We start from the raw sequence: 27,173 nt of genomic DNA, 5'->3' as shown, positions 1-27,173 counted from the left end.
TACTAGGCTTTCTTTTGGCAATATTGTTTTGCAGAAATTATTTTATTTTCTGAGGAATCTGTAGACAATAAGATGTGATAAATTTCTTATTTTGACCAGTGTTGATTTTAAGAAACTGTAAATAAAAATTATACATTTTATTATATATTTGGTTCAGTATAAGATTACAATAAAATTATGTTTATTATAGAAAGCAATGAAAAGTTATTTTCTTCAATTGTGTGCATTTTCTTGTTATACAACGCTGCCAAAAACCAATCAAAATAAGTTATATTCTACCTCCCCATTGACCAGGACTACTCTAATCATATGGACAAAACTATACCCACAACTGGTAGGCCCCTACAATTCTCCACTATTGCCCTTGATAGGACATTCATTCTACCCCCCAGGATTAGGGGATAAAGGCCTACGACATTGGTCGACTGATAAATTCCCTAAACTATATGAGGTTCTACAACACTCCGGCGAGGTAGATACATTACAAAAGATACAAAAGAAGTATGGGATTAGACCCTGGGATAAATGGCTGTACCAGCAGCTAAATCATTTTGTTGCCTCACTCCCCATGCCACTTAGAACGGTAGAAAATTTACATCCTCTAGAGACCTTACTATCACAAATAAATCCTCCATCACATGGTCTCTCGCGGATGTATAAAATACTGTTATCTTCAAGGACTTCTTATGACCCGTCATACGTTCAACAAGCACTCAGAAAGAAAGGCTTCTTAGCCTTAATTCTGCATCCTCAATAAGCACCTATGTGGTGGAGGCTTCATTTAAATTACTGGCAAGGTGGTATTTCACCCCGGACAGACTCCATGCAATGCACCCATCCCGCTCCCCGGAATGTTGGAGGGGATGTGGATTGTAATAAAGATTAAATATAAAAAAAAAAAATAAGTTAAAAGAAAAATTAAATAGGAAATATTAATGTTAAAAAAATAAATAAAATATAAAATTAAGCAGAAAAATAATGGCTAAAGGGAGAAGGGGAGGAATTAGTTAGTTATTTAAGGCTGATTGGGGTAAATGAGGGTCAATAAGGGGCTAAAAAGGAATAGATTTTGTTGAAAACAATTGACTTGTAAGATTTCTTTAAAGGAGAACTATGAGATGAGTGATTTCCACTCACCTCATAGTTCTAAGCCGACCTGTGACAATGAGACTGTCACAGGTCGGCTCAGTAGATCGGGAGGTGAGGGAACACATACCGGGTTCTCTCACCTCTCGATCCTGTCACGGCTCTCCGCCCTTGGCAGGGGGAGGGGCTGGATTCCCCTCTCCCCGCTCCGATCTGCCAGTGCTGACTGGCGGAACGGACGGGGGAGGGGGCAGGTACAGCTGGCTCTGCCTCTAGATAGGAAGAGCCAGCTGTCACTCACGCAGCTGGGCGGATCCCGTCATCTACGTCGGGGATCCGCTCCAGGTGCGGCGTCTCAGTATACCGCGAGCTGTAGCTCGCGGTATACTGAGCTTAGGGTGACGGGAGGACGCTAGTTTGTGTCCTCCCGGTACCCTAAGGAGAACTATGGGGAAAAACACTGACCACCATAGTTCTCCTTTAAGTAATGTCATGTGCAGATCCAAGGTTACAACTTTGATCTACATGTGAAGCAAATAATAAATACACTAAAGTACAACATTGATTAATTATATTTACTCAATTAGACTTGCAGAATATCTGCAAATGTCATGTTACATAGGAGTGGCTGCATCCTGACAGCCACTCCTGCTGTGTCATGCCAAGCAATTACTGGCTGTCATTTTATAAGTAATAGTGATGGAGGGAGAGTAACTGGATGAAGATGTGTTCTAAAAACCTTTGTTGACATTTTTTGGGCCTATCTCTTACATTCAAGATCCTCAAGTGGTTAAATAAAATCTCGTTTTCACTTTTCTTCATCTTTCTTTGGATCGCTGTCAATTTTTTTTTAGTCACTTTATATCTACATGTACTCACTTCAGCATTGGCGGTACATCATTGCTCAGGACAATCTTCCCGATAATAGTAGTAGACATATGGGTTATCATGGTCCCTTGTAGTCTCTGCCATAGACTAATTTGAGAGGGTGCCAAAACAGAAGCGCTATTGGGAAACCGCTGCCACCCTATAATAGAAAGTGCCGGAAGGACACTTCAAGCAGGATCCTTAATTGCGGAATCACCCGATATCATTTTAAAAGTTGCAGATTTTAAAGGTTGAAAACACATTTGTAATTAACATGACCATGTTTAGGCTTATATGAGTATTTAGCCATTAGGCTTAGATCTATTTTAAGATTTTTTGTACTTTTGTGTAAATGGTTCCTAGAATATAAACTGACCTCTATTTAAGTCATACGGCACACCATATATGACTAAGTGATTAAGGATGTGACAGGTGCTGCAATGACAAGATAGAAGGTTCTGTCCTGAAGCATAGAAGAATTCTACATAATAATCACGCCTGAATTTTTCCTTCAGGAAAACTTTATGGAATAATTCACTATAAAATACTTCCTGGTTGTGCTGGGTCATTTACATCAAGGTAGGAGTGATGTCACTGGTTGCAATGAATTACTTAGAATGCAGATTAAAGTAAATTGTGTGGCTTTCTGCCTTAAAGGGGCCACCGTCACAATGTTCATTCATGGCAAATGGTAACTTGGAGGAAACTTTATAGTTAGTTAATTTTGTAAGTGAAATACTAAACACCAACTACAGAAACTGTGTTAATAACCAACAACATATTTGCAAATATTAAAGCACAGTTACATTTTATTTAACCACTTGAGTATTTTCGGTTTTCAGTACTGTGCTGTGTTCAGTGACTGACAATTACTCAGTCATGCAGCACTGTACCTAAACTAATGTTATTTTATTTTGTTTAGACAGGTAGAACCTTCTTTTGATGTATTTAATAACCACTGCTTTTCTTTACTACAAAAAAAACCAAACATTTTGAAAAAACGTTCCCTTACTTTCTGATATAAAACATCCAATGAAAATACCAGGACAGTACAAACATCCACAAACTGACCCATTTTTGGAGTAGATACCCAAGGTTATCTATTTTTTTTCCCCCACAATTTGTTTGGAAATAAAGAAACATGCTGGTATTAAGGTGGTTAAAAATGTTCTTGGTAATGATGCACTAAATACAGGACATCATTATTCTACAGGCCATATACAGGTGGTAGGAGGAGGTTAAGGGATTAATGTACAGGTTACATATAGTAGGAGGATTGAGATGAAAGGGTTAATGTGCAGGATAAAAGGTGAAAGCGTTAATATACAGGTGACAGCAACGCTAGGCTAAAAAAAGATTCCACATCAAAATGAATAAAGAGTCACTGCTACCCTTCATGCACAAATTCTTCTCTTATTCAAACATTCATTGATCTGCCTTCTGTCCCTTCCTCTCACAACAGAGGAGTAGTAGTACTGTTTACATTTGGAATCACTATGATTGGCCAGTCACAGGGCACCTTGATTGGCTCTATGCGTTTTGCCTATGATCTGTGTTGTCTAATGACAGTGTGATCAAAGGCATCGTGCATGCACTGGAAACACAGCACCATTTTTAAAAAGCACTCCAGGGCACCACGGCCACCACTTTGCAGTTTTAAAAAGTGTGGTTGTAGTGAAGTTAACTTTTAAAATATAGGAACAAAGAAAATAGTAATTGTGGTATATGTGGATTTGAGCATGCACATGTATACTATCCTAGCCACACTGCCTTGTCCCCTACCTGCACTGCTAGAGCCCTTGTTCATGGAGCAGGGATCACACGATCATGGTGCAGCAGTGGACTTTGTCAGATGGGGGGGATGCCATGAGCTCATCACAATGTCTAAGATCTGACACCAGTCAACACCAAAGCTTAGACAGGTGGGACTGCAGCAGGGAAGCAGCAAGAGAGTATGGCTGGGTAAGTATACATGTCTGGTGGAGGGTGGGTTATGTGCAGACAGTGCCACTTTGTCTTGAATAAGCAAAGTGACAGTCTCTTTAAACAATGTTGCAATGTTCTCTGGATAAATTATAAGTTTATTACATGGTTTCACATGTTGCCTACAATTAGTACAAATCAAAGCACAGGTACATGCTAAAGTATATTTGTTTAACCATTTGGTGCAAGTAATTTAATCCCATTACAGCTAAACATATATACAATTAAAGAGAAAAATAAAGTAATTAGCAACAGATTTTCAAAACATTAATAAATGTGTCAAAGTCATAGAGGATGATTTACTGCAGCAAGAGATCACCTTACATGTGTATTATATTTTGGCTCCGGTATGCCTTGGAACTGGAATCAGATCAGAGGCAGGAATCAAAACTAATGAAAGTAGTAAAAGATTTATGACGTGAACCCCAATTGAGTTTGTTTATGCTGAAATCAGGAAAATGTTAGTAAAATATGTATGCATTGCATTTACATTGACAATATCTCTAGTTCTCCACTCAGAAAATAATGTATAACAAGGATGTGGGCCTGTAGTAGGAATCAAGTGTAATGGCAATACACAGTTGCAGAAAACAAGAATGCACTTCAATCCAAAATAGACCTTACTCAGTTCCCCCAGCGCAAGCACTGTTGTATCTCACAATAAAAAAAATACTAAGCATGTGTAATGTACTATGTAACTATACTTGCATTGTTTTTAAGCTGTCCCTTTACTATTACTTTCTGATGTTATGCAGCACAAAAAGAAGAACATAAGTAAACATGCATAAAACAGTAACATAACATGCAGAAAAAGTAACATAAAAGCTTTTAGAAATTCAGTTAGAAAGCAAAATGCTGTCAGGTCGATTCACAAAAGGGTGAAGAGTTTGGAGAAGGCAGGAGAAGGGAACAATCTAGGACAGGGATGGCAAAACTCCAGCCCTCCAGCTGTGGTGAAACTACAAATCCCATGATGCCTCTCTCTCTGGGAGCCATGTCCATGGCTGTGAGAATCTTGCAATGCCTCATGGAATTTGTAGTTCCACCACAGCTGGAGGGCCAGAGTTTGGCTACCCCTGATCTAGGACAACATTGCTGATGTGGAAAAATTCTCCAATTCAGCTCACTCTCCAGTTCAGCTATGTTGTCCTAGATTGTTCACTTCTCCTGCCTTCTCCAAACTCGTCACCCTTTTGTGAATAGCCCTGTATATTATTATTGAAAAAGTCACTGGAGACAAAAACAGACCAACTGATGATTATTGAACATTACCACCTAGGAGATATATAGCACTACGTCTAATGCCCCAAAATGTATATATCCACCTACAGTTAAAGTAAAAAAAAATAAAATAAAAATATGTCAATGCATTAATCACATAAATGCCTAAATCTAGATAAGTACAGCTGCACTTTAGTGGTATCTGTGGATTAGTCAGTTACCACAATCACAAGCAGGACATCCCAACCAACCAACCAAGCAAATTCAAGGAAGAAAATTGTATGGCAGCAAGTTTGTTGCCTTTCTTTTCATAATCTAATGTTCCCCACAAGAATATTGCTAAATACACGAGTTAAAGGAGAACTATGAGGTGAGTGAAAATCACTCACCCTCATAGTTTGAGCCGACGTGTGACAATGAAACTGTCACACGTCGGCTCAATAGATCGGGAAGTGAGCGAACACATACCGTCGCTCGCCCTCTTTTCGATCATGTCCCTGCAGAGAGCGGTGACTGTCACTCACAGCTCCCTGCAGGGATCCCCCTCCCCTCTCCAATCCTTCAGTGCTGAGTGGAGGAACGGATGGGGAGGGGGCGGGTACAGCTGGTCAGAGCCAGCTGTCACTCACGCAGCTGGGTGGATCTCAACAGTAATGTCGGGATCCGTACCGGCTGCAGCGGTCTCAGTATACCGTGAGCTGTAGCTCACGATATACTGAGCTTTGGGTCACGGGAGGAGGTTAGTATATGTCCTCCCGTGACCCTTAAGAGAACTATGGGGAGAAACACTTACCCCAAAGTTCTCTTTTAATTATAACAAGATGTAGCATAATTTCAAAAAGGATATATGTGATCAACAGAAGGCTCTATGGTGGGTAAGTGAAGCAAGAGAAGCTGTAAATAAGAGAAAACAAACGCGGAATAGCCCCCGAGTGATAACAATACTATCAGAAAGGAGATAGAAGGATATTTGCTACATAGCAAATATAAAGGGAATTTTTTAGGGAATTATTGAAATAAATCTTTATTGAGAAAATATGCAAGGTAACGTTTCCCTAAAACATGAGATGAGACAAAGAATGCCCATTGAAATTCAATACAGATTGACCGGGAAGCTCCTTTTAAATGAGTCATGGAAATTTTCATATAAATGTCACATAAATTTTCATAGTTGCTGATAAATTAACCTAGAAGAATGAGATAAAAACAGAGCGTTGTGTCTGCAATGGAATGAGAAGAAACTGCTATATTAAGGAAAGGACTGATGAATGCTCTATTAAAAAATAAAGCTGAGCAGGACCGTAGGACATGATAAAACCAAACCATTGATGTTGAAATTAATGGGAATGCGAAGGAAAATTATTATTGTAGGTGCAGTCAACAGAACTGGTGTAGGCAACAGAGCACATCTCCAAAAACTAAGCTGTTTCTATTATAATCAGTTCTTAAAAGGGAAACGATAGAACATTTTCTAGCCACTGTCATCTCACATCTCAGTGTTTCATGTAAAATGTACGCAAGCATATTTGAAAACAGGCTTTGAAGACAGGTAGGACAACTGATAATAGAGTATCAGTGGAGGTTTAGAGCTGGATAAGTTAAGTAGAATGTAATTCTAAATATCCCAGGAAAAAAATCTAATTGCAAAAATGAAAAGCCCCCATACTGTATGTTTGGTTGGATATAGAGAAGGCATTTGATTGAGGAAAGAGCTGTGGAAAATGCACACTGTACATATATATGGGCGGTCTGTTGCCCCATTGTTCTGGGAGGACATACCTGTATGTCCTCCTGTGAATGCCTGTGTGAATGGCATGGCCGCTGCAGTCGCTGCTTCCACTGTCTTTAGACTGTGGAGAGACATGGCTTTACACACAGAGCCAATCGGACTAGCTCTCTGTCCTGTGATCACTGCGATCACATGGCAATGTTTACATTACCAAGCCCTCCCCTTCCTCTTACATCAGAGGCAGGGGAGAGTAAAGAGAGTAATGAAAGGATTAGTCATTCATTAATTACTTACTAGTGAAAATAAGCTGCAGTAACAGCAATAAATTCATAAAGTTTTAAATAATTTTAACCCTAACCCTTTTAACCCTCTCCGCTCCTGCTTATGATAGATTAAATATATCTATGATCTGACCTGTTGAACAACCCTTTCATCTCCCTTATCCTGCACATCTATACATTAACTCCTTCATCTCAATCCTCCCACTGTATTCGACCTGTACGTTAACTGCTTCACTTCCTCCTCCCTCTGTCTATGACAAAGTTTCCAGTAATAATTGGAATGACGCATGGAGACAGTCCATCACTGTTATGGCTCACAGCTCTGATGAATGTCATAATCCAGAGCTGTAATACAAGAAACTATTCTAAAGTGGGCATCTGATGAATAAGGTGTATTCACATCACCCAGGAGACCTTTACTCGTGAAGTTGCACTAAAAGCTAGGGCACAAAAATATTTATAGGAAATCATTGACGTGTTGGTAAAAGCTCCAAAAGAGAAACCTGTTGGTCAGTATAAAGAAGACTATGATGATAACTAGAAATTAAAGAAGGGGTTTAATATGCAAAGGCTAGCTTGGGAAACAAGAGGTAAGGTGACCCCAGCAAGATAGAGGCTTAGATTGAACTGGAAGGATAACAAGGATAATAAGAAGCCATAGGTAATCGGGTACTAGACTTGAAGAGAGCAATTACATTGTCTAGAAATAAATTAAATTATCAACCTTTTTACAAAATGTTTGATGCAGCAAGGTATCAGTGGAGGCAATAAATAAAGTAGTTTGCTGTATCAAATAGCACAAAGTTCACAACAGTCTATAGCCACAACCATTCCATAGTCATTATGTAGCAGAATTGATAGGAAAAGACAGTACCTCTGTGAAGTTACATACTGTATATAATTCCTATGTAGCCTATGAGAATTTGTTTTGTATTCCTTGGAGTCACATATCCATTTCTGTAACCAAATGGAATGTCAACACATACCAATATATTTATTATTTTATGGTGAGAAACTCACAATGTTTTGGTGCTAAGGGTGGAACTGGGCAAAGATACTAATAGTTTTTAGTAGGAATGCACCGATACTGATACTAGTATCGGTGCACATACCGAGTATTTGCTCCCGATACTTATCCCGATACCAGAACTTCCGGTATCAAGAAGCCAGGCGGCAAGTCATTACACACTGCCCGGCTTCCTGATTGGTGACAAGGGAGCATGGAGCCAGCTTCCCGGCCAATCAGGAGGCCGGGCAGTGTGTAATGACTCGCTGCCCAGCTTTCTGATTGGTCAGGAAGCTGGCTAATCAGAAAGCTGGGTGGCGAGTCATTACCTGCTCCTGGCTTCCTAATTGGCCAGAAAGCTAGCTCCATGCTTCCTCGCCACCTGGTAAAAAGGGAGCATAGAGATGGCTTCCTGGCTAATCAGGAAGTTGGGTGGCAAGTCATTACACACCGCTTAGCTTTCTGATTGGTTGGGAAGCTGGCTAATCAGGAAGCTGGGCGGCTAGTCATTACCTGCCCCTGGCTTCCTGATTGGCCAGAAAGCTAGCTCCATGCTTCCTCGTCACCTGGTGACAAGGGAGCATAGAGATGGCTTCCTGTCTAATCAGGAAGCTGGGTGGCGAGTCATTAGACGCCACCCGGCTTCCTTAATGGAACTTCCGGTATTGGTAGTCGATATTGGCGAGTACCGAAAGAAAAATCGGTACTCGTACTCAATACCGAAAAAAACTGGTATAGGTGCATCCCTAGTTTTTAGAATTTTTTTCAATGCTCTGAGAAGTCCTAATTTTAGTTCTGGTAATGATGCAATGGATTGTTATGCAGTAGCTATGGTGCATGAATACATAAGGGGCACAGCAGTACTTTTCCATCCATTTCTACTTTCAGTGTAAGAGTACCAAAAAACATATGTGGGATGTCTTTTTTTTGTTGGTGCTTCTTTGGACTATGGGGTCTATTCATGAAGCAGCCGAAGGATCTAGCCATAGCTTCGGCCGATGCTTCGGCCCCAGGACCCCTTCGGTTCAGTAGAACCGAAGGGCTGCTGTACGGGCTATTCAGTATAGCCCGTACAGCTTCCGGAACTTGGCTGAGCGGCCCAATCGAGCCGAAGGCATATGCCTCGGCTCGGCTGAGCCGCTCTGAAACCCGAAGCTGGCCGTGATATTATGGCTGGCTCCGGCCACTTGCAGAGAGATCAGCGTCCTAGGTTACCAGCTAACCAGGGACACTGATTTCCAGACAGCCTAACTCTCTCGGGCGCTCCGGAGGTCTCCCGCCCCCGGCCGCCAAGGAGAGAAGCACTGCTTTTTCTTTTTTTTTTTTTATTCTGACACGGAGCCATGTCAGAATAAAAAAAAATGTTTCACTATAGGAATGCATTGCTAGATTCCTATTGGCTATTTCAATTTGCAATAGCCAATAGCAAACTAGATATGGTACCCGCCCTCTGCTGCAGTTCTCCATCAGGTCCCCACTAGTGATTGAGCAGCAGAGGGTGGGTACCATAGCTAGTTTGCTATTGCAAATTCAAATAGCCAATAGGAATCTAGCAATGCATTCCTATGGCCAAATTCATTTATTTTTTTTGACGGCAGCAGAACTGCCGGCCAATGGAAACCTGTTGGGCGGAGCTAGCTGTCATTGCTAGCTCCGCACAATTGTTTTCTATTTTTATTTTTCTACTTTTTAAACTATTTTTCTGCTCGGTCCCACAGAGGGAGCGAGCAGAACAGCCACTTCGCTTCAGGTCGGTCATTCACTCGGCTGCCTACGGCAGCTTAGTGAATAGACCCATGTGTAGGAAAGGCCTCTACAACAGCAGATGTAGCAGTAGCATATGTAATCCAGCTCCTTTTTGTTAAGCTCCGCCATTGATTCAGCTGATGATGGGCTTCATCCTAATGAGCTGAGGTGCCATAAGTTAGGAGTAAGTAAATTAATTTATGTTATTATTAATAAGAGGTAATAACAATACATCATTCATATGCCCTACTGCATCAGTATTTATTCTTCAGGTTCAAACCTCCACTAGTTATATGATAGTTGGAAAATGAAAGGTTAAATCTAATTTGAGTATATGGGCAAGTGGACAACAAAGACTTTTCTTATTTAGCGCTTTGAAAAAAAGGCTGATGTCTTTTAGCTTTCATTTCCTACCTGCACAGTCATATCGTGCATATGAAATACACATTGGGTCTGCACTCCATTTGATGTGCCACATCCTTCAAAAACAATAATGTTATCACTGCTATAACTAACCTGTCAAACAGTGACACCATATTTAAGTGACGATGACAAATTGCTGTGCAATCTTTTAGTAATTATTTACAGCAGGGAAGCATGAAGTTACAAGCAACTTTCCAATGAAAGCATATACACAGTCATTACTTATAACCACAAAATATAAATACAATGAGAATATAAATATAATGAGAAAGCACATTTAACCATAAACTGGCTGTACAGCAAACTTTAAAGTATGCTTGAGTCATATTAACTTCTCACTAGCATGACAACAGTCATAATGAATCAGGAGAATGTTAAATCAAATCTCCCTTCTTTATTTAAGTCTTTTGGAAACAGAAACTAACAAAATGTCTGTATGCCAAGGAAGCTTAAAGCTTTAGTAAACAAGCTATCTTTTGACTACAAAGATCATAAATATTTCTGGGATCTTACAAAAATGTTCTGAAACACAATAAACACAGTAAAATGTAATCACGACTACATACCACCCACATCTTCAAAGGGTCAAAAAGGGACAATGATGTATATAGTTATCGCTTGCCCTTTTCATTATCTAGACAAGAATAATGCTGTAATGGGTCCATCAATTCTACATTTGAACTCGTATGATAATGTCCAGCAAGTATTTTGTAGTCACAGTGGGACGTGCCAATGGCAAACTCATCCAGCACATATAAACAGCAGATATGGACAGCAGATATAAACTGTATGGAATTTGGGATGGTATTACATGCTTCAAAACATAATATCCTTGTCTTGTAGATGAAAAGATATGCGTCATATCACAATATGCAGTGTGGATGTGTCACATGTAAATGTAGAATTACTTTTTCTACATTTATGCTGCCACAATATGCAACAATACATTTTGTGGTTGGGGGGACTTTTATTTAATATAACATCACAATAGTAGAACCTTACATAGTTACAATGACATTAAATTTAGCATTACTCTATAGAATAAACCTGGACACTGACCATATGGCAACTGAGAAACAGTTCTAGTTTGGGTTAATTTTACATTCTGGAGACCCATATCACAACTACTCTAGTTATAGATCTGGATTACTTTATGTTATACTAATGTCTGCACATAAAAGGTTTGAGATACACACTGTATATTAAACATGGTGTTTCATAAAATAGCAGATTCCTCTCCATGACATTTTGTTCTCTGTGAGTTTTTACTTTTGTTTTAGAATACAAAGCCCATTAACTGCCCCCCCTCCCCCAATCTAGCTACCCCTACCCCCGCTCACACATCTAAAATTGTTGATTGGTAACTGGGAATGAAATATGCTATATAGGATATTTTTGCCGAAATTTCTTATGATCTGTAAAAATGTTGCTTGTAAATTGAACTTTGGCAGTAATAAATGGAAACTGCTCCCTAAAAGGTAGGCATTTTCCGCAGAATTCCTTACATTTAATATGGAAAACATGTCAAAGATGTTTTTCCTTCTACTCGAACAACTGTAATTCTAATTCAGAGTTCTTCATAGGTCATAAAATCTGTCATCTGATATATTCAGTAGCTTTGCACTCTTGAACTGAAAGTTCAGTTTGGGGTAATTGGATTTGCAACTAACTAATTGGGCATAACATTACTAGAGAGACCATTACATACAGAAGCAGCAACCATTAAGGAATGATGCCTGATCATGAGTGAACATGTGCTGTCAGTAGAACGATTATGAAATATCTTATGAAACAATGAATATTAGTTCTTGTCTTAAACATGTTGCAAACCAACTCAGTGCTACAATTTGCTTTCCACTCTATTTCCAGAAACAATGTTATGCACCTGGAGCTGTAGGAAGACATCCTGACATGCCAAACAAATATGGTTACGAGAGAGGAAGCATTCTTAAGTCCTCACTGAAGATGGACAGGCAGAACAGCACAGGAAAAAAAATCAAGAAAGGCAAAAACTTCCGTTCCATATCCAAGTCACTTATGCTGTGCAACACTAAGAACAGCGATGATGGGTCCAGCCAGGAGGAGAAATACTCTGAAATCACTGAGATATCACGATGCAGTGTGCAAGATTGGGAATCACCTTTTGGTGGCATTCCACAAAACGATAACATGATACCAGAGCCTACAACTAAGAAAATTATCCTATCGAGAAGCACCTCTAATGACAAAAGTCTGAACAAGTCCTCTCTTAAGGTAAACTTCAGTTTAAATTAGAACTGTGGCCAGGCTATTGCCATTTAAATATTTGCATATTCATACCAAGCAGTAATTATTGAAAACAAGATCTTTCTGATCTTTGTAGCTGCAGACATTGTGAGTCAATTCATCCACAAAGTTCACAATAAAAGCAGACATTGTTCAAGCCCAGTCTCAGCCCTCTGCTCTCTCCCTTCTTCCTGTTCAGTTGCTTTATGTTAAAGTGACATTCAAGTCCCCCCCCTCCCCCCCATGCTGCTTTAAGGACTTACCTTAAATTATATTTCTTTATCCAATCATCTTCTTTCCAGTCGTTTTCAGCAGTCCCTCCAGCGCTGCTGCCGGTCTTTGATTCAGCGCTGACTGCTGTGTCTTCTGTGTCCCATGGTGTCTGTCCATGTGCATGCTGCCGGGCTGCCTGTATTGACTTACACTGTGGGGCTGATTTACGAAGCCCAACACGCACACGCGCAGGCTGCGTGCGCGTTTTAACCCGCAAAAATGCATTTACCAAGCGAACACGCACATCATGGCCCAGTTTCACGCAGGCATGGCGCATTTTTATGTATTCACGCGCGTGTCGTGTAATATGCGCCATCGGCTGCACGCCACTATAATAAAAAATTGCAAGTGCTAGAATCATATTTCTACTACTGCCATACATGTGCAAATCTCATTTTTGGGGGTTCATCATCTTGTGCAGACTGTCAAAATGAAATGTTTTTAATGTATTAGCATGTACATGCCTGGATATGAGCGCAATAAACGCGCAAGATGAGAATATATATGCGCACGATACGATTACCAGTGCGCAGAATTTACGCAGGTGAATATGTACCATTTTGAACTCTGTCACAGCAGCATATAAATAATGTACACATTTCGATTGGTGGTGTAGGCATATATCTACTATTATATTTTTGGGTGTGTATATTCAACAGTTTTGATTTTTGGGTGGATATTTGCATTGCTGTATGTGGATAAATGCAACTCACTTGATGCAGGATTTGAACCGGGGACATGGGTGCTGTGGGGCAGTAGCTCTAACCCCTGAGCCACTGGGCTTCCCTCAGGGAATTATGCTCATGGTTGTTGCACATCCCCATTGAATCCTTGGAAATGTAATACGCCATGCGCGCGTGTTTGTGCTATTTATCAAGCATCTGCACATAAATACGCCATGAATCACGCTTCTGCATACGTTTCTGCGCCAAGCGTATATGCGCGCATGCGCGCACAGTAGGCGTGTTTTTGCATGGCGTGTTCATGGCGTGTTTATGTGCTTAGTAAATCAACCCCTGTGTCTCTCCTCTTCTCCTGGCTGAAGATCTCTACTTTGCAAGCGCCCGGCCCATGATCCTTCACGGCTGCTTGAGAATCTTCAGATTTTCAGATGGGAGCAATCGCCGTAAACACAAATAGTTTTACCCTATTTGGTAACTTTTTTTATTTTTTTTAAATGTTTTTGCATCCATCTACTGCTTGCCAGCAGTAGATGGATGCAAAAAACTGAAGGTTTAACTGTACTTTAACATTAAAGAATAGAAGTCTGGTAGGCTGTCAAGTCATTGCTGGAGGTGCGGGGAAGAATGAACTGAACAACTGAAATGCAACCAAAAATGATACAACCTATATATTTTGAGTGAATTATTCCATAGTGTCTGCATATACAGAGGCCAGTGATGGTTTATTTAAAAGCTTATTTGCTGCTTATTATGAATATGTACATAAAACAGAAATGAAAAGCTAAAATTTGCCCCTTTCAACATAGGATTAACATATATATTTGCTAGAGACAAGGCTATGAGTATGTAAGTTCAGTATCTAACATGCATATAGAGATGTGTAACCAGTAATATAATAGACACTAATGAATGAAAGACACATAATGTTAACCGTTCCTGTGTATCTAAAGTCATTTTTGGGTAGGAAGTGATGAAAGCAGAATTCTGGGCATAATTAAAATAAATGAAACCTTTCCCACCTCTGGCTATTGGAGGATACAAAGCTCATTTTTTCTAAAGGAAACCTGCCATATGGGAAATATGGAGACTGTCATTACTGACCTCTCCTGAAAATTCTAGATGGCCGGCTGCCATGCTGACCATTTACTTTAATATTTTGTGTTTCTGAACACAGAAAAAGAATGAAGATACAAATGTATGACTTTTCTCTAACTTTCCTGGTCTGCATACTTGTTGCAAGTCAGTGATTCAGAAAGTACTGGAGCCAGAGAATCAACACAACCACCATTTAACTAGCATTTTCCAAAGAAGGTTAACAATGATATCTCGTGTTTTCTCATGACATGTTAAACTAAAGAAGCTAATGAGTACAGCGATGAAGCATTGAAAGACTGGCTAAAACACCCATGATACATGCAATGTAAAGATCTTATACAGTACAGTGATGCAAAGCACAATAGTAATGAAATGCCTAATGCACTAACCTATAAAAACAATTAGATTTCTGTTTACTAAAGTGGATGTCTGTTAAGTACAAGGGTTACATCTCTTGTGCACATTATAGTTGCTATTTGTTCTGCCTTATTGGATGATACTGTAATTTGCACATTGCAATTTGCAGTTTATAATTTAAAATTATTTTCATACCTAAACTTGATCAAATCAGCAACCTGTTTGCATGTTATGCATTGAAAGTTAATGTCTAATTGCACGAAACAGTGCTAAAAAAGAAATACAGTTTTAAGTAAAAGAAGGCTTTATTTACAACGATTGGTTAAAAATACCCTTTTAATTATAGTACATGCATGGTTTGTGAAAGTGCAGTCATTTTTATTTCTTTTATGACAAAAAAGAATGCCATCCCCCATGATACTAGCAGCATGGCATGCAAAACATGTCAACTGGATTACCTATGGAAAGGGGCAGCGAGCATGCAGCTCCCTCCAGGCTGATAGACAACTACATGCCATTCAGTGCTGAGTAAATAATTTAAAGGTCTTAAAAAAGCAGTGTCTCTCACAAAACAATGCTGCTTAAGATGAGGGGGTGGGATGAAAGCCTTACTCACATTCCACCTGATTCCCAAAGGGCAGCTAAGTAAGTTGTAATCCTCTCTCTGGTAAATCAATAAAGGGGCCCTTTGGACCACTTTTCTTATTTTTCCTATGTAGTTAAGCAAAGAGGTTACAAGAACACACATACACATACACAGGAGTAAAATATTTAGTTAGTGTCCAGAGTTTTAAGTACCCTGCAATATCTAAATTAATTTCATCAGGGATCTCTAATGAAGGAGCAACGGCTCCCTTGTTGGCCTGAGAGGTGAGGGAATTCCCAGCCAGAGAATGCTTGTAAGACTGCAAAGAACATTGGGGAGGGAATCTCCAGGCTTCACTGTGACATTGCTGGCTATAACACTGTGGGGTTCATTAAATAAAATCAAATAGGCTGTTTACTTTGCAATGCAATTTTTTGCAAGGAAATTTTCCTTTAGCTAACGGAAAGAGGTGAATCTCTGCTGACTTCCATGATCCAATCGTGCAAGCAAAAATACCGTTTCTTTTATTTTCTTTGCACGTGATTGGGTATTCTTTGCAAAGTTAATTTTCACCACATTCACTAAGCTAAGGGAAAAATCCCTTGCAACATGAACAGACTATTTAGCTTTAGTAAATCAATCCCTATGGCTCTTATAAAACAAAAAATAATGAATAAAAAGTGTTGCAACTTTAAACTAGTGTATGTACAAGTAAGGCCTCCAGCAGCTAAACTTATACAAATTTACTCAATCACCATTTTATTCCTTGTTGAATGAATGTTTCAATTGAGAATATCCTTTCCATTCACTTCAATGGTTACCCTAGGTGTCCCTATACCTGCAGAATGATGAATGCATGGCCCGGTGGAGACAACAAGATTATGTGATGAATGTGCAGTGAATGTAGCGTTTACCTGGTTATAAAAATGGTAAAAAGAACAATACGTAGCATTCCACAATAATACAAAGATGTTGATGAATATCAGTAAATGTCCTCCAAATGTATGCATGTGCGTGGTATTGAGATGTGTAGCCCCGCTCATCTCAATACCACGCACAACAAGGAAGTATAGGACATCTACACGCTGCCTGTGAGCGGCCAATCTGTTTGCTTTTCAACTGTAAGTTACTATATTTTTTTAATAAATGTTGATGACTACACCATGAGGAGTTTCCTTTTTTATTCTCGTTAAATATCGATCTATGGGACTCTGATGAGACGCTTGCTGGGACGTATCTGCTTCTCATCTTTTTATTGCCCACAAACGATATTGGTTTGGTGAGTGCGCACCCCAGAGGGGAATTTGGCGTGAACACATGGTGTGGGAGAAAGATTGCAAAGCAACTGTTTGAAGTTTTTTTTTTCATCAATATATTATATACAATTGGATTAAATAACAGTTTGGACTCACTTTATGATTTTTCACTTGCATATATGACCCTTTGGATTGATTTGATGCACGTTTATATTTGATTGTAACAAGGAATTTTCTTATAATTTTTGTATAATACGTTTTTTTGCACTTTTGCACAAAGTTAAATTTTGTATTTAATATCTCACTGCCTACCACCAGGATATGGTAGCAGATTATGCACTAAAGATTATAAGCACTTTTATTGTGTGTTAATAACACGTATTTGATAGTTATGGTTCACTCATTGGTGACCCTGGGCGCTGCACACTCATTTACATAAATGTGCTTCATAAATGAAGTAATTGATTGGTCACCAACTGTGAATGTGTTTGTATGTGTTATATGTGTTTTATAAACATGCCCCTTAGAATCACAACTGGCTTATCTGTAAATTATCAGATGAATTATATTACTCTTTTCTGGAGTGTTTTGAGCTAAATTTAGCTGGCAGGAAACAGCTTTAGCTTTATGTTTACGTTCTTATTGCTACATTGGGATCAGTCTGATTACAAAACACCCTGGAGTTGCTATAGAAAAGACTCCTCCCTTTGACTATACTGGGCAGATAAATCATCACAATCAGGTTAATAAATATGTGAATGGTTTACTTCACTGATTGATGAGTACTTCACTGATCTTATCCATCCTGCAAAACATCTCATTCTGAAAATCTTGAACAGACCAAAGCAGCAGGGGGTTTGTAATATCTCTAGACCACAAGCCATATATGCAGTAGACTAGGTAGAAGCTTAACAAACCTGGATTTTTACTTTAAAATACATACACTATTTATTAAAAATGTTTATAGTTGTGATACATTGATAGGAGGTTGTACTTAAGAAAGAACATCAGTATGAAAACAGAGGTGTATTCAATCAATCACTGGTGCAATAAAACCTATTTACATTTTTTAACTTGCATGATAAAATAGGCACATTTCTATGGTAAAAATGTTTGTTGAACTGGATCTATCCAAGGCAACTGTTTTCTATAACTGAGCTACAGACCGCCAGCATTTTATCACATTTGGCACGAAGTTTCTTTCATAACCCCAGCTTGGATTTCAGAGACCTTTGCCTACAAAACGGCTGTATACAGATTAACCATGGCAAACAACCTTAACCCTGTGCTTGTGGAAAATATTTTGTTGCTGCTTACAAGAAAATAGCTAAATAGAAATAAGAAATGTTATATTCTTCCATTTTACAGGAAGCAGCTCTGAATGCATTTGTAGAAAGTCAAGCTAAACTGGAAAACCATTCCCTACTACAAATGAAGGTTCCATGTGTGAGGACACGGAGTAACTCAACAAGTATGTTTTTCCTTCTTAAACTCCTTACAATGACAAGAGACAGATGGGTTTCATTTATCCAAGTGTCTCAAATAACAAAATGACTGCATTGTCCTGTAGCCGTAAATAAAATGCAAGCATGAACTGAACAGTGACAATCTGAGTTTAAAAATATGAATAATATTGTTGCTGTTAACTGCTCTAATGCAAAACAAACCATTCTCATATTCAAATGCATGGAAATCATTGCCAACTTGCGTAATAGTTTTCATGCAGAGACAAAGCTAAATTACGAAAAGGCTTTGAAATAATTAAATAGCAGAAAAGCATTATAGAGAACAGCATGGAATGATGCCAATTTATTAGACTTTGGGAGGTGTTACTCAAGGGGATGGCCTACAATTACCCAAATGGTTCCCTGCTTGGTTATCTTCCATAGTTACATTGTTAGTCAGGTTATAAAAACTCATACATACATTATGTTGAACCAAATGAGAAAAATAAATTCAAATTCTTGCATCCTCAAAACCCTAAACCGTCACTTGATCCAGAGGGAGGCAAAAGACCCTTAGAAGGCATGATCCAGTTGGCTCAGACGGGGACACAATTCCTTCCTGATCCCCAAAGGCAATTGGACATTCCCTGGATCAACAATCTACACTGTTTCTTATAAATATTAACAACCAGTTATATTTTATGCATTTAGAAAAACATCCTGCCCTTTTGTACAGCAGTTGCATCTATGTATTTCTACAACGTACGAAGCGACTATATCCTTCCTTTTTTTGTTCAATTGTTATCTCTAGGGAGAATAAAAAAGGTTCAGTAGACATAGGCAAAACATTTGTTTCAGTTTGTTTTGTTTGACTTCGGATTCAGGTCTGAAAATCAATTTATTTTGTTATTTGGATTTGTCCGCATCAGAATAGTTTGTTAATTTTGGATGCGTTAGATAATTACAAACTAACTTTAAATGCATGAAAGTGACATTAAAAAAAAAAGTTATGTTTACTTTTTCTTTTTAACTTTTGACAGTCCACAGAAACAATAAAAAAGTGCCCCTCCCCAATTAATAGGAATTTTAGGGAGGACCCCAACACCATAAAAAATGTGTGGGGTTCCCCCTAAAATCCGATACCAAACCCTTGATCAGAGCAGTAGTCTGACAGAGCTACCCCATTAAGCACCATACCAGGCCACATGCCCTCAACATGGGTAGGGTGCTTGTTCCCATGTCAGTGAGGACAAGGGCCTCTTCCCTACAACCCTGGCCCAGTGGTTGTGGGGTCTGCGGGCAGGGGCGCTTATGAGAATATGGGTGCCCCCTTTCATAAGGTGGCGCCCCCCTCGTGAATGAGTAAGGGGTAGTTGTTACCCCTACTTATAACAAATACAGTAAAAGAAGCAAATAAACACACCACACCGAAAAAGAATAGTTTATTTGAATAAAAAAAAACACACAACACAGATTTTTGACAATTAATTTATTAGAAAAATCCCCAAACAATGTACATCAATGTAATTCAAACGTCAATCACGTTAAGTGGTGTAGATTGATGTCAGGCGGCCGAAGAGAGCTGAATGATCAGCCGAAGCTATGGCTGGATCCTTCAGCTCCTTTGTGAATAACCCCCCTGGTGTGGATTTGTTGAGAACTTCAGTCTTTAATAAACCCATATTAAAGATACTCTTGTATGTGGTCCTTTTCAAACCCTCAACTAACGTAGTAGTTAACCATAAAGGTCTGTAGGTACCTGGTGAAGATTTTGATCCTTTAAAAAGAAAGCTAACACATTTGACTTGCACAAATCGATTGGTACCATGGCAGTCATTAAAGAGTCTCTACATATTAGAAACAACGGTTTAGAAATGCTCCTGCTCCTTAATTTTGCATCATTTGCTGATCTGAAATACACACTTTTTGAGCCTTGATCAGATTGTCATTGACTTAATGGAACTTTCGGTTCACAAATTCCAAATTTTTGAGGTTCACACATTTTTGAAATCGTTACCATGACCCATAGATTTTCAAACTATTAAGAAGTCACTTAATCTCTGTTTAGAAATAACTGAGCTTGACTCTTTGAGGTTAGGTTGGTGTAAGTCATCTGGTCAAGGTGCTTTAATTTGTGTTTCTGGACCATATCAGTATTGAACCATTATGGTATATTGAGATTGTGTTAATTCTGTCTTCATCTTGTACTTTAGCTCCACTGTTTATCTTGGTATATACAGAACGGAATAAGTTATTTAATAGATTTGCTTTCTTTTTGCCAACTTGACCTTGAGCCGAACCTCCGGCAGGCTTCTCACTGCTGTTCGGGCTATTCTTAAAGATCCCGAACACCACACACCCCCACCTGATTCTCTGAGAGCTCACATAACTGTTCTACCCAAGGAGGGGAGGGACTCCTCCCTCTGCCCCAGCTACCGGCCGATATCTTTACTTAATGTGGACACCAAACTATTCGCTAAAATCTGATGTTATTTTTATTTTACTTACAATTTTTCCCCCTTCCGGGTCCACTTTGGCACAAATTATGTAATTGTGCCCAAAGATTGCATCCTGAAGGTTTCATCAGCAGTGCATTGCTGGGAAATCTCATCTGTAATCTTATGAGATCTCGGAAAGGCATTTTCAACCCCTGAGATGATGTGCATGGTCACATGTCCTAGTCACATGTGCCAGAGTTCCTATGAAGTAAAGGGAGATCTATTAACCTGCCCTTAGTTAAAATGGCCATTGTGAGAAGAATGGGGAGGAAAAGAAAAATAAGGTATATAATTATCTATACAGTAAGTATGTGTTTGAAGATTGTCATTACTAACAATTTCTAAAGGTGTCTTTGTTGTTATTTTGTAGATATGACTAAAGTTCCTCTTTAAGTAGAGCAACATATTAAACAAATATTGAGAACAGGGAATTCGATGCAAATGCACAATAACCAGTAACCAGCCTCTTAGTGCTCTATTTATCTTTGAAGCAGTCGGGCTGGTATGCAATTCAAATGCATTTTTTTTACTTATTCTCCAAAATAAGAAAACACGCAAAAATCATCAGGTAGTCGTTTTTATTTTGGACAAAATATATAAGCTCCCCACTACTGCCAGGGGTCCTCATATCTAGTCGGTGCTACATAATACTTTACAGTGTGCTAAAAACTAACTTTTTTATTGGGTTACCTGGGGAAGATCCAATACCATGCTCTAGTAACCCTTTGACCGCTAACAGCATATTTGCAGTAGGTATAAAAGCAGGGAATTAAATTATGTATGCAGAATGCTAAAGTCGCCTATACCTTTTATTAAGCAGGCAATATGGTATGTATTTTAAATGCATCTTTTGACTTGCTCCTAACCTAAGTAGCCAGCAGATTTTCAGATTTCATTCCCCAGAGTTTATATTACTAAATACCTCAGTGCTCATAATATAGTCTGTCAAATATCCATTATAAATCACTGTGGAGGCTCCAGTGGGTGACTTATTGTTTTACAAAGGCTTTAATGGAAAGGCATGTAGTGGATTGCTTAAAGACAATATCCTATCATCAAATGTGTCTATCTTCTTACAGCTTCATCTGCTAAATAACACATACTGTACATCATTACGTGTTAGCTCTAGCACTTCTGTATTGTTTGAAGATGTGTTACAACTGGGAACTATGACATCTCATACCTGACATTTCAAAATGCATTTCTCGGTAGCACTCCTAGAGAGGTGGCTGAACCAAATAAGAATGTACTTTTTTTCCACTGTTAGCAAAATGCTTCCACTGCCTGATGAGTTACTGAAACATGCTAACCCCTTTCCCCTTTGTTCTAACAGCCCATATAGCAATCTAATGATATCATATGGTGTGACTTGTTCAACCTGACTGTTCCTCTATTTCAAAGCTATTGCGCTATTGATATAATATTTAAAACACAGTGCCATCTAGTGTGCACACAAGACTATTGCACTTTCACATACTAAACACTTCTACCATTTTATGTTATTAAGTTTGCACTTGTTTAGGGAGATAAAATAACAGAGTTATACTCACTCACCACGGTCTCAGCTGGCTCTTAGACCAGTCCCTTCAGCCTGTATCCTCCTCTGGTCCAGCAATGAAATGTCCTTCGGTGCTCTAACGTCCTATACACTGTATAGGACATGATGAGTCACAGGACCTTAGACCGCTGAAGCAGAGGGGGAGAGATACCCCGGGGACCAGTCTGGGAGCCGATTGGGATTGTGGTTCGGGTGAGTATGTACCTAGACAAGGGCTGCAAAGGCTAAGATTGTATTTGTCTAGAGTTCTTTCTTAATTAATTTCTAATTAATGAATTATTTGAAAGATTTAATAATTTGCTAGACCATTTGTTAAAATAAACAAATATCAAATAATAAACTAACATTAGTTCAAGGCCCCCACCTATTATACATTTTCTGCAAGACAGATATATTAATTGACGTGTACTGAGGCTAAAATTTTACTTTTATGTCGGTAGAGAGGCTAAAATATTACTTGTATGTCTGTAGAGAGGCTAGAATATTACTTTTATGTCTGTTATATGGCATCAACTTGTTGATCCCATACTAAACTATGATTCATTCCTGTCTGGTGACAGGGGGAGGATAATAGCACAAGTGAAGCTCTGTACTAAAATTCTGCCAATCTACATGCCCAAGCTAATAAAATGAATAATTGATATTTTGAAGCATGTACAAGAAAAGTCACTAAAATACATCTTTGACATAAAAACAGGTTATTTACTATTAAGCCCAACAATAAACATACACTATTACGCTAAGCAAGTTTCTAAATATAGAAATTAAAACACAAGAAAAAGGGCCTGTGATACCAAAGCAGTTCAGCATCCCACATTTTTTTATCTTTTTATGCTAGGGCAATGTCCTAAAATTGTTGAAACATTTACAGCTCTCTAGATTAATATTTTTTTTTGTTTTAAAAGTTAATTGCAATGAACTGCATATTTACAGCCAGGGACGTAATTAAAACTGTATGGGATTTTGTGATTTTGTTTTTTAAATACTATTTTATGTGCATTGCATTTTCTCATGCCTACCTAAATATTGCGAGTAATATCATTACATGTCTAAGTAAATGTCTTGAATTCTTACATTTATGTTAAATTAGGTGTAAACCCGTACTGGATTGGTGAAATTGATGCACCTGCAAGTAAGAAGCCCTTACTTTACAGAGACAGACAACCCCCCAACTTGTGTAGCAACAGAAAGTCTTTATCTCAGCAATTAGACTGTCCTTCGGGTATTGTACAAGTATGAAGCAATTTTATTATTCTGTCTGAAAAATGTTTAATGCACAAACACATAAGGATATAAGTGTTGCATAAAACCTTGGGTGGTCATTGTCCTGTGTGATTGTTAGCAGTTTATATACACACTAGAGCATATGATCTTGAGTAAAGTTGTATCTGAAATGTTAACAAAACAACCAGTTTATCACTGGAAAAAAGTATTCTGGACACAATACATGTATGTAATAGAATTCAATATATTTTTTCCCTGTGATATCTGGAACTTTGGGAAACCCTGCAATAGAAAAAATATATTAATTCTAACACAAGTAAACTAAGTGCATGTACATAATGTATTATATACAGTGTACACTATTGTATGCTCTAGCCTTAAACAGATCAAGCATTTATAGTTGCTATTGTCTTGATGGTCCATCCAGCTACATAGTTCCATATATCTTGATATTTGTCTTCTTGATATTCCTGGGGTACCATATGGTTTTATATGTCTGATCACAGCCAGTTTAGATTTATGTTTTGTCTTTGTCCTGATGTTTTTTTCCCTTTTGTGAGTCTTTTTACCTTCCTTGTTATATCTGTAGATTATTCATTAAATTTTCAATTTTTAATGCTCCACTATGCCAAGGTTGCTGTATGTATGTTAATGTTTTGCTTCTATGTGAACTTATACTCAATAAAGCTGAAATAAATAAACAGATCAAGCTCTTATGTATAAAAGATGGATACATAGATGTTGTCTCATTAATCCTGTATGTTTCTAGGGTGTTTCCCGTTCATCGAGGTCACTGAGTTCTGCGCACCTAGCGAACACGAGAAGCTCTTCACAAGTGTCTGTTATTTCCAATATTATTTTAATGAAAGGCCAAGGCAAAGTTAGTTTTTTTTTGTAATTCTTATTAGACTTTAGAACATTTCTATATTTAAAATCAGGATATAAAAGGCAACTATGTTGTATTTCTGTTTCTCAGGGACTTGGGTTCAGTATTGTTGGTGGGAAGGACAGCATTTATGGACCAGTTGGCATTTATGTGAAGACAATATTTCCAGATGGTGCAGCTGCAGCTGATGGAAGACTGCAAGAAGGTAAATTTGTCCACAAATCAACTCATCCTATTTGTTTTATTTTAGGATTGCAGTAAGCAACCTGTTTTTAGACGTCTGCATGTTTTGTTTTTGCAATAAGAAAAAGAAATAAAGAATTGTTACACGTATCAACATTTTAAAACATTATTTCTAAATAATCTGCTGTCCTCCTTGGGACCTTCCATAAAATGTAACAAGACTCTACTCTGGTAACCCAGTACTATCAGCCTTAGTCATTTGATCGACAACCTTTGTGTGTAGGCACTGATCGATATTAAATAGAGAAGAACAAAAGAGCAAAAATAGTGGTGTTGCTCATAGCAACAATTAGAATATTTTATATTTCCATAAAGTAACAAAGGTGAATGGTCAATAATTCCACATGGGTGCTTATTTTTATTGTTTTTTAGTTTTAATGAATCACACAGAAAATTGTGACTTCTACTAAAATATAGAATCAAGTATATAAATGTGATTATTTGTAAAATGAACTAAAGGCAGTAATGATAAATCTTGCATATAAACTGTTGGTGGCTGATCATGCATTTACATTTTTGTTGTTGCAGGGGATGAAATTCTAGAACTGAATGGAGAGTCAATGTATGGCTTAACACATAATGATGCTCTGCAAAAATTTAAGGTGAGAATTGATACATGTCACTTTTGTTGTGAGTCTTATACAAGCTATGGAGGATGTTTTCTTGTGACAAATGGAAGAAGGAAAATATAAATATTCAAACAGAAATAGCCATGTGCATATAGCAGTATCACAATGGAGTATGCAGGGACCACCAATAAATTAATTCAAGGGCCCAACCTATTATACATTTTTTGAAAGAAAGATACAATAACAGAAGCTAAAATATTACTTTTATGTCTGTAACATGGCACCAACTTGTTACCCCACTCTAAACGATAATTCATCCATTTAGTCAGGTGACCAGGTGACACAGAGAGGATAATAGCACCAAAGGGAAGCTCTACGCAAAAATTCTGCATTGTTCTTTTTAAAATGCTAATATATGCAATGACAAACCTCCCTAGACCCAGTGTGGGCAGTATAGCTATAGTATTGCTGATCTGGCACAATGCACAGGCATCTTAACTCTTCAGTAAGATGTTATGATATGTAAGAAAGCAATGACATTCCTATGCCCTGTGCCTGCTAGGCTAATCTATCTTAAGACCTGCCTTAAACATAACAAAATTAGTAAAAGCCAAGTCAAACCTATAGATTTACCCAGATGGCAGGAGGCTCCACCAATAAAAACCTATATGGAATACAGAGTCAGAATACTTAGCCCTCAGTAATAAATAAAACTGAAAATAAGTCAAGATGTTAACTTAACATATTTAAAGGAATTGCAGCTGTAAGATGACTGCTTCAGTTAGTGTCTTTTGAGACTTAAACCAGGAAACTCTAACATTATTAATTACATTTGGGAATTATAATCTTATCAAGGCTATGACTAAGATTACAAACTAGTCATGTTTACTGTTTCATTGTGACATTCAAAAGACAAGTGCAGATAAAATCGATTACTTCACTGTCTTCTAGCTAGGGGTCCTTGAAAATAAGCAATTAGTGTCATAGATTGGTAATTATTACGTTTCTAGAAAAAAAACATATTGATTGAACTTTTGTTTTCTTGAGAATATATATTATGCAGAAGGCACTTTGTTTAGTATATTGTAATTTAGCTGTCATTTGGCATCTCTCTTTAGTTGTAGTTTCTTAATTGATATTTAGTTATTTATTATTGCTGTAGCACTTTTGCATAATATTGTATTGTGCTTTTCCATCAGCAAGTGAAGAAAGGAGTTCTGACACTAACAGTTCGAACAGGACTCAGCCCTCCAGATTTTAAAGGATGCAACTCTCAGATGGTCCGATCTAAAAGCTCCAGTACCTGTGCAATGAGGGACCATAGCCCCCTTCATCCTGAGAATACTTCCTCTTTATTCAGCTCCAACCCAAATGACAGAGTCCTTATTGAGGTGTCATTACAAAAAGGTATTGACAAGATCTTCTATGTTCTGGCAAATCAGAAGGAACAGAGTACCATATGATTTCTTCAGGGAAACATATACTGGAGTAAAACAAACCAAAATATGTATGAATGGTTCCTAAATAATGTTCAAGCTGGATATTTATTATATAACACAAAATAAAATTACATATGTGTATTGTACAAGTCACAAATTAAAAGAGCTATTGATGGCCTCCTTCTTAAAATGCTAGATACCTGGTTGTTACGCTGACATACTAGCAGAAAAAGTTCTTATCTAAATACAAGTTCTGGGGCAGTGACTTAACATACTCAAGCCAGGGGGTCAGAATGTCTGCCAAGCAGGATGGAGAGTGCCAGAAGCATTTTGTAAAGTCCAACAGTAGTCTTATTAAAAGTCCCATTCGTTCAAAGGCCAATGTGTTTTGTTTTTTCTTGGAGGGGGGGGGGGGGGGTCAAAAGGCCCCCCTTCTTCGGGGTTGGACAAATCC

General features: G+C 38.2%; 1 protein-coding gene across 1 annotated transcript in view; it reads left to right on the top strand.

Annotated features, from left to right (window-relative positions):
- Window positions 1–27,173, top strand: part of IL16 (interleukin 16) — a 63,765-nt gene that overhangs the window by 2,603 nt on the left and 33,989 nt on the right. Inside the window, exons 2-8 of the mRNA XM_018572488.1 lie at window positions 12,212–12,595; window positions 18,226–18,328; window positions 23,449–23,591; window positions 24,352–24,462; window positions 24,559–24,673; window positions 25,240–25,313; window positions 26,480–26,687. Coding sequence (XP_018427990.1) covers window positions 12,254–12,595; window positions 18,226–18,328; window positions 23,449–23,591; window positions 24,352–24,462; window positions 24,559–24,673; window positions 25,240–25,313; window positions 26,480–26,687 — 1,096 coding nt within the window. The 5' untranslated portion in view covers window positions 12,212–12,253. The remainder of the gene's footprint in view (window positions 1–12,211; window positions 12,596–18,225; window positions 18,329–23,448; window positions 23,592–24,351; window positions 24,463–24,558; window positions 24,674–25,239; window positions 25,314–26,479; window positions 26,688–27,173) is intronic.

The sequence above is a fragment of the Nanorana parkeri genome, unplaced genomic scaffold (genome assembly GCF_000935625.1).
Source record: "Nanorana parkeri isolate BGI_ZX_2015 unplaced genomic scaffold, ASM93562v1 scaffold2047, whole genome shotgun sequence".
NCBI classification, from domain to species: Eukaryota; Metazoa; Chordata; class Amphibia; order Anura; family Dicroglossidae; genus Nanorana; species Nanorana parkeri.
Note: the sequence above shows the minus strand (reverse complement) of the source record. Positions and strands in the feature narration are given on the sequence as shown.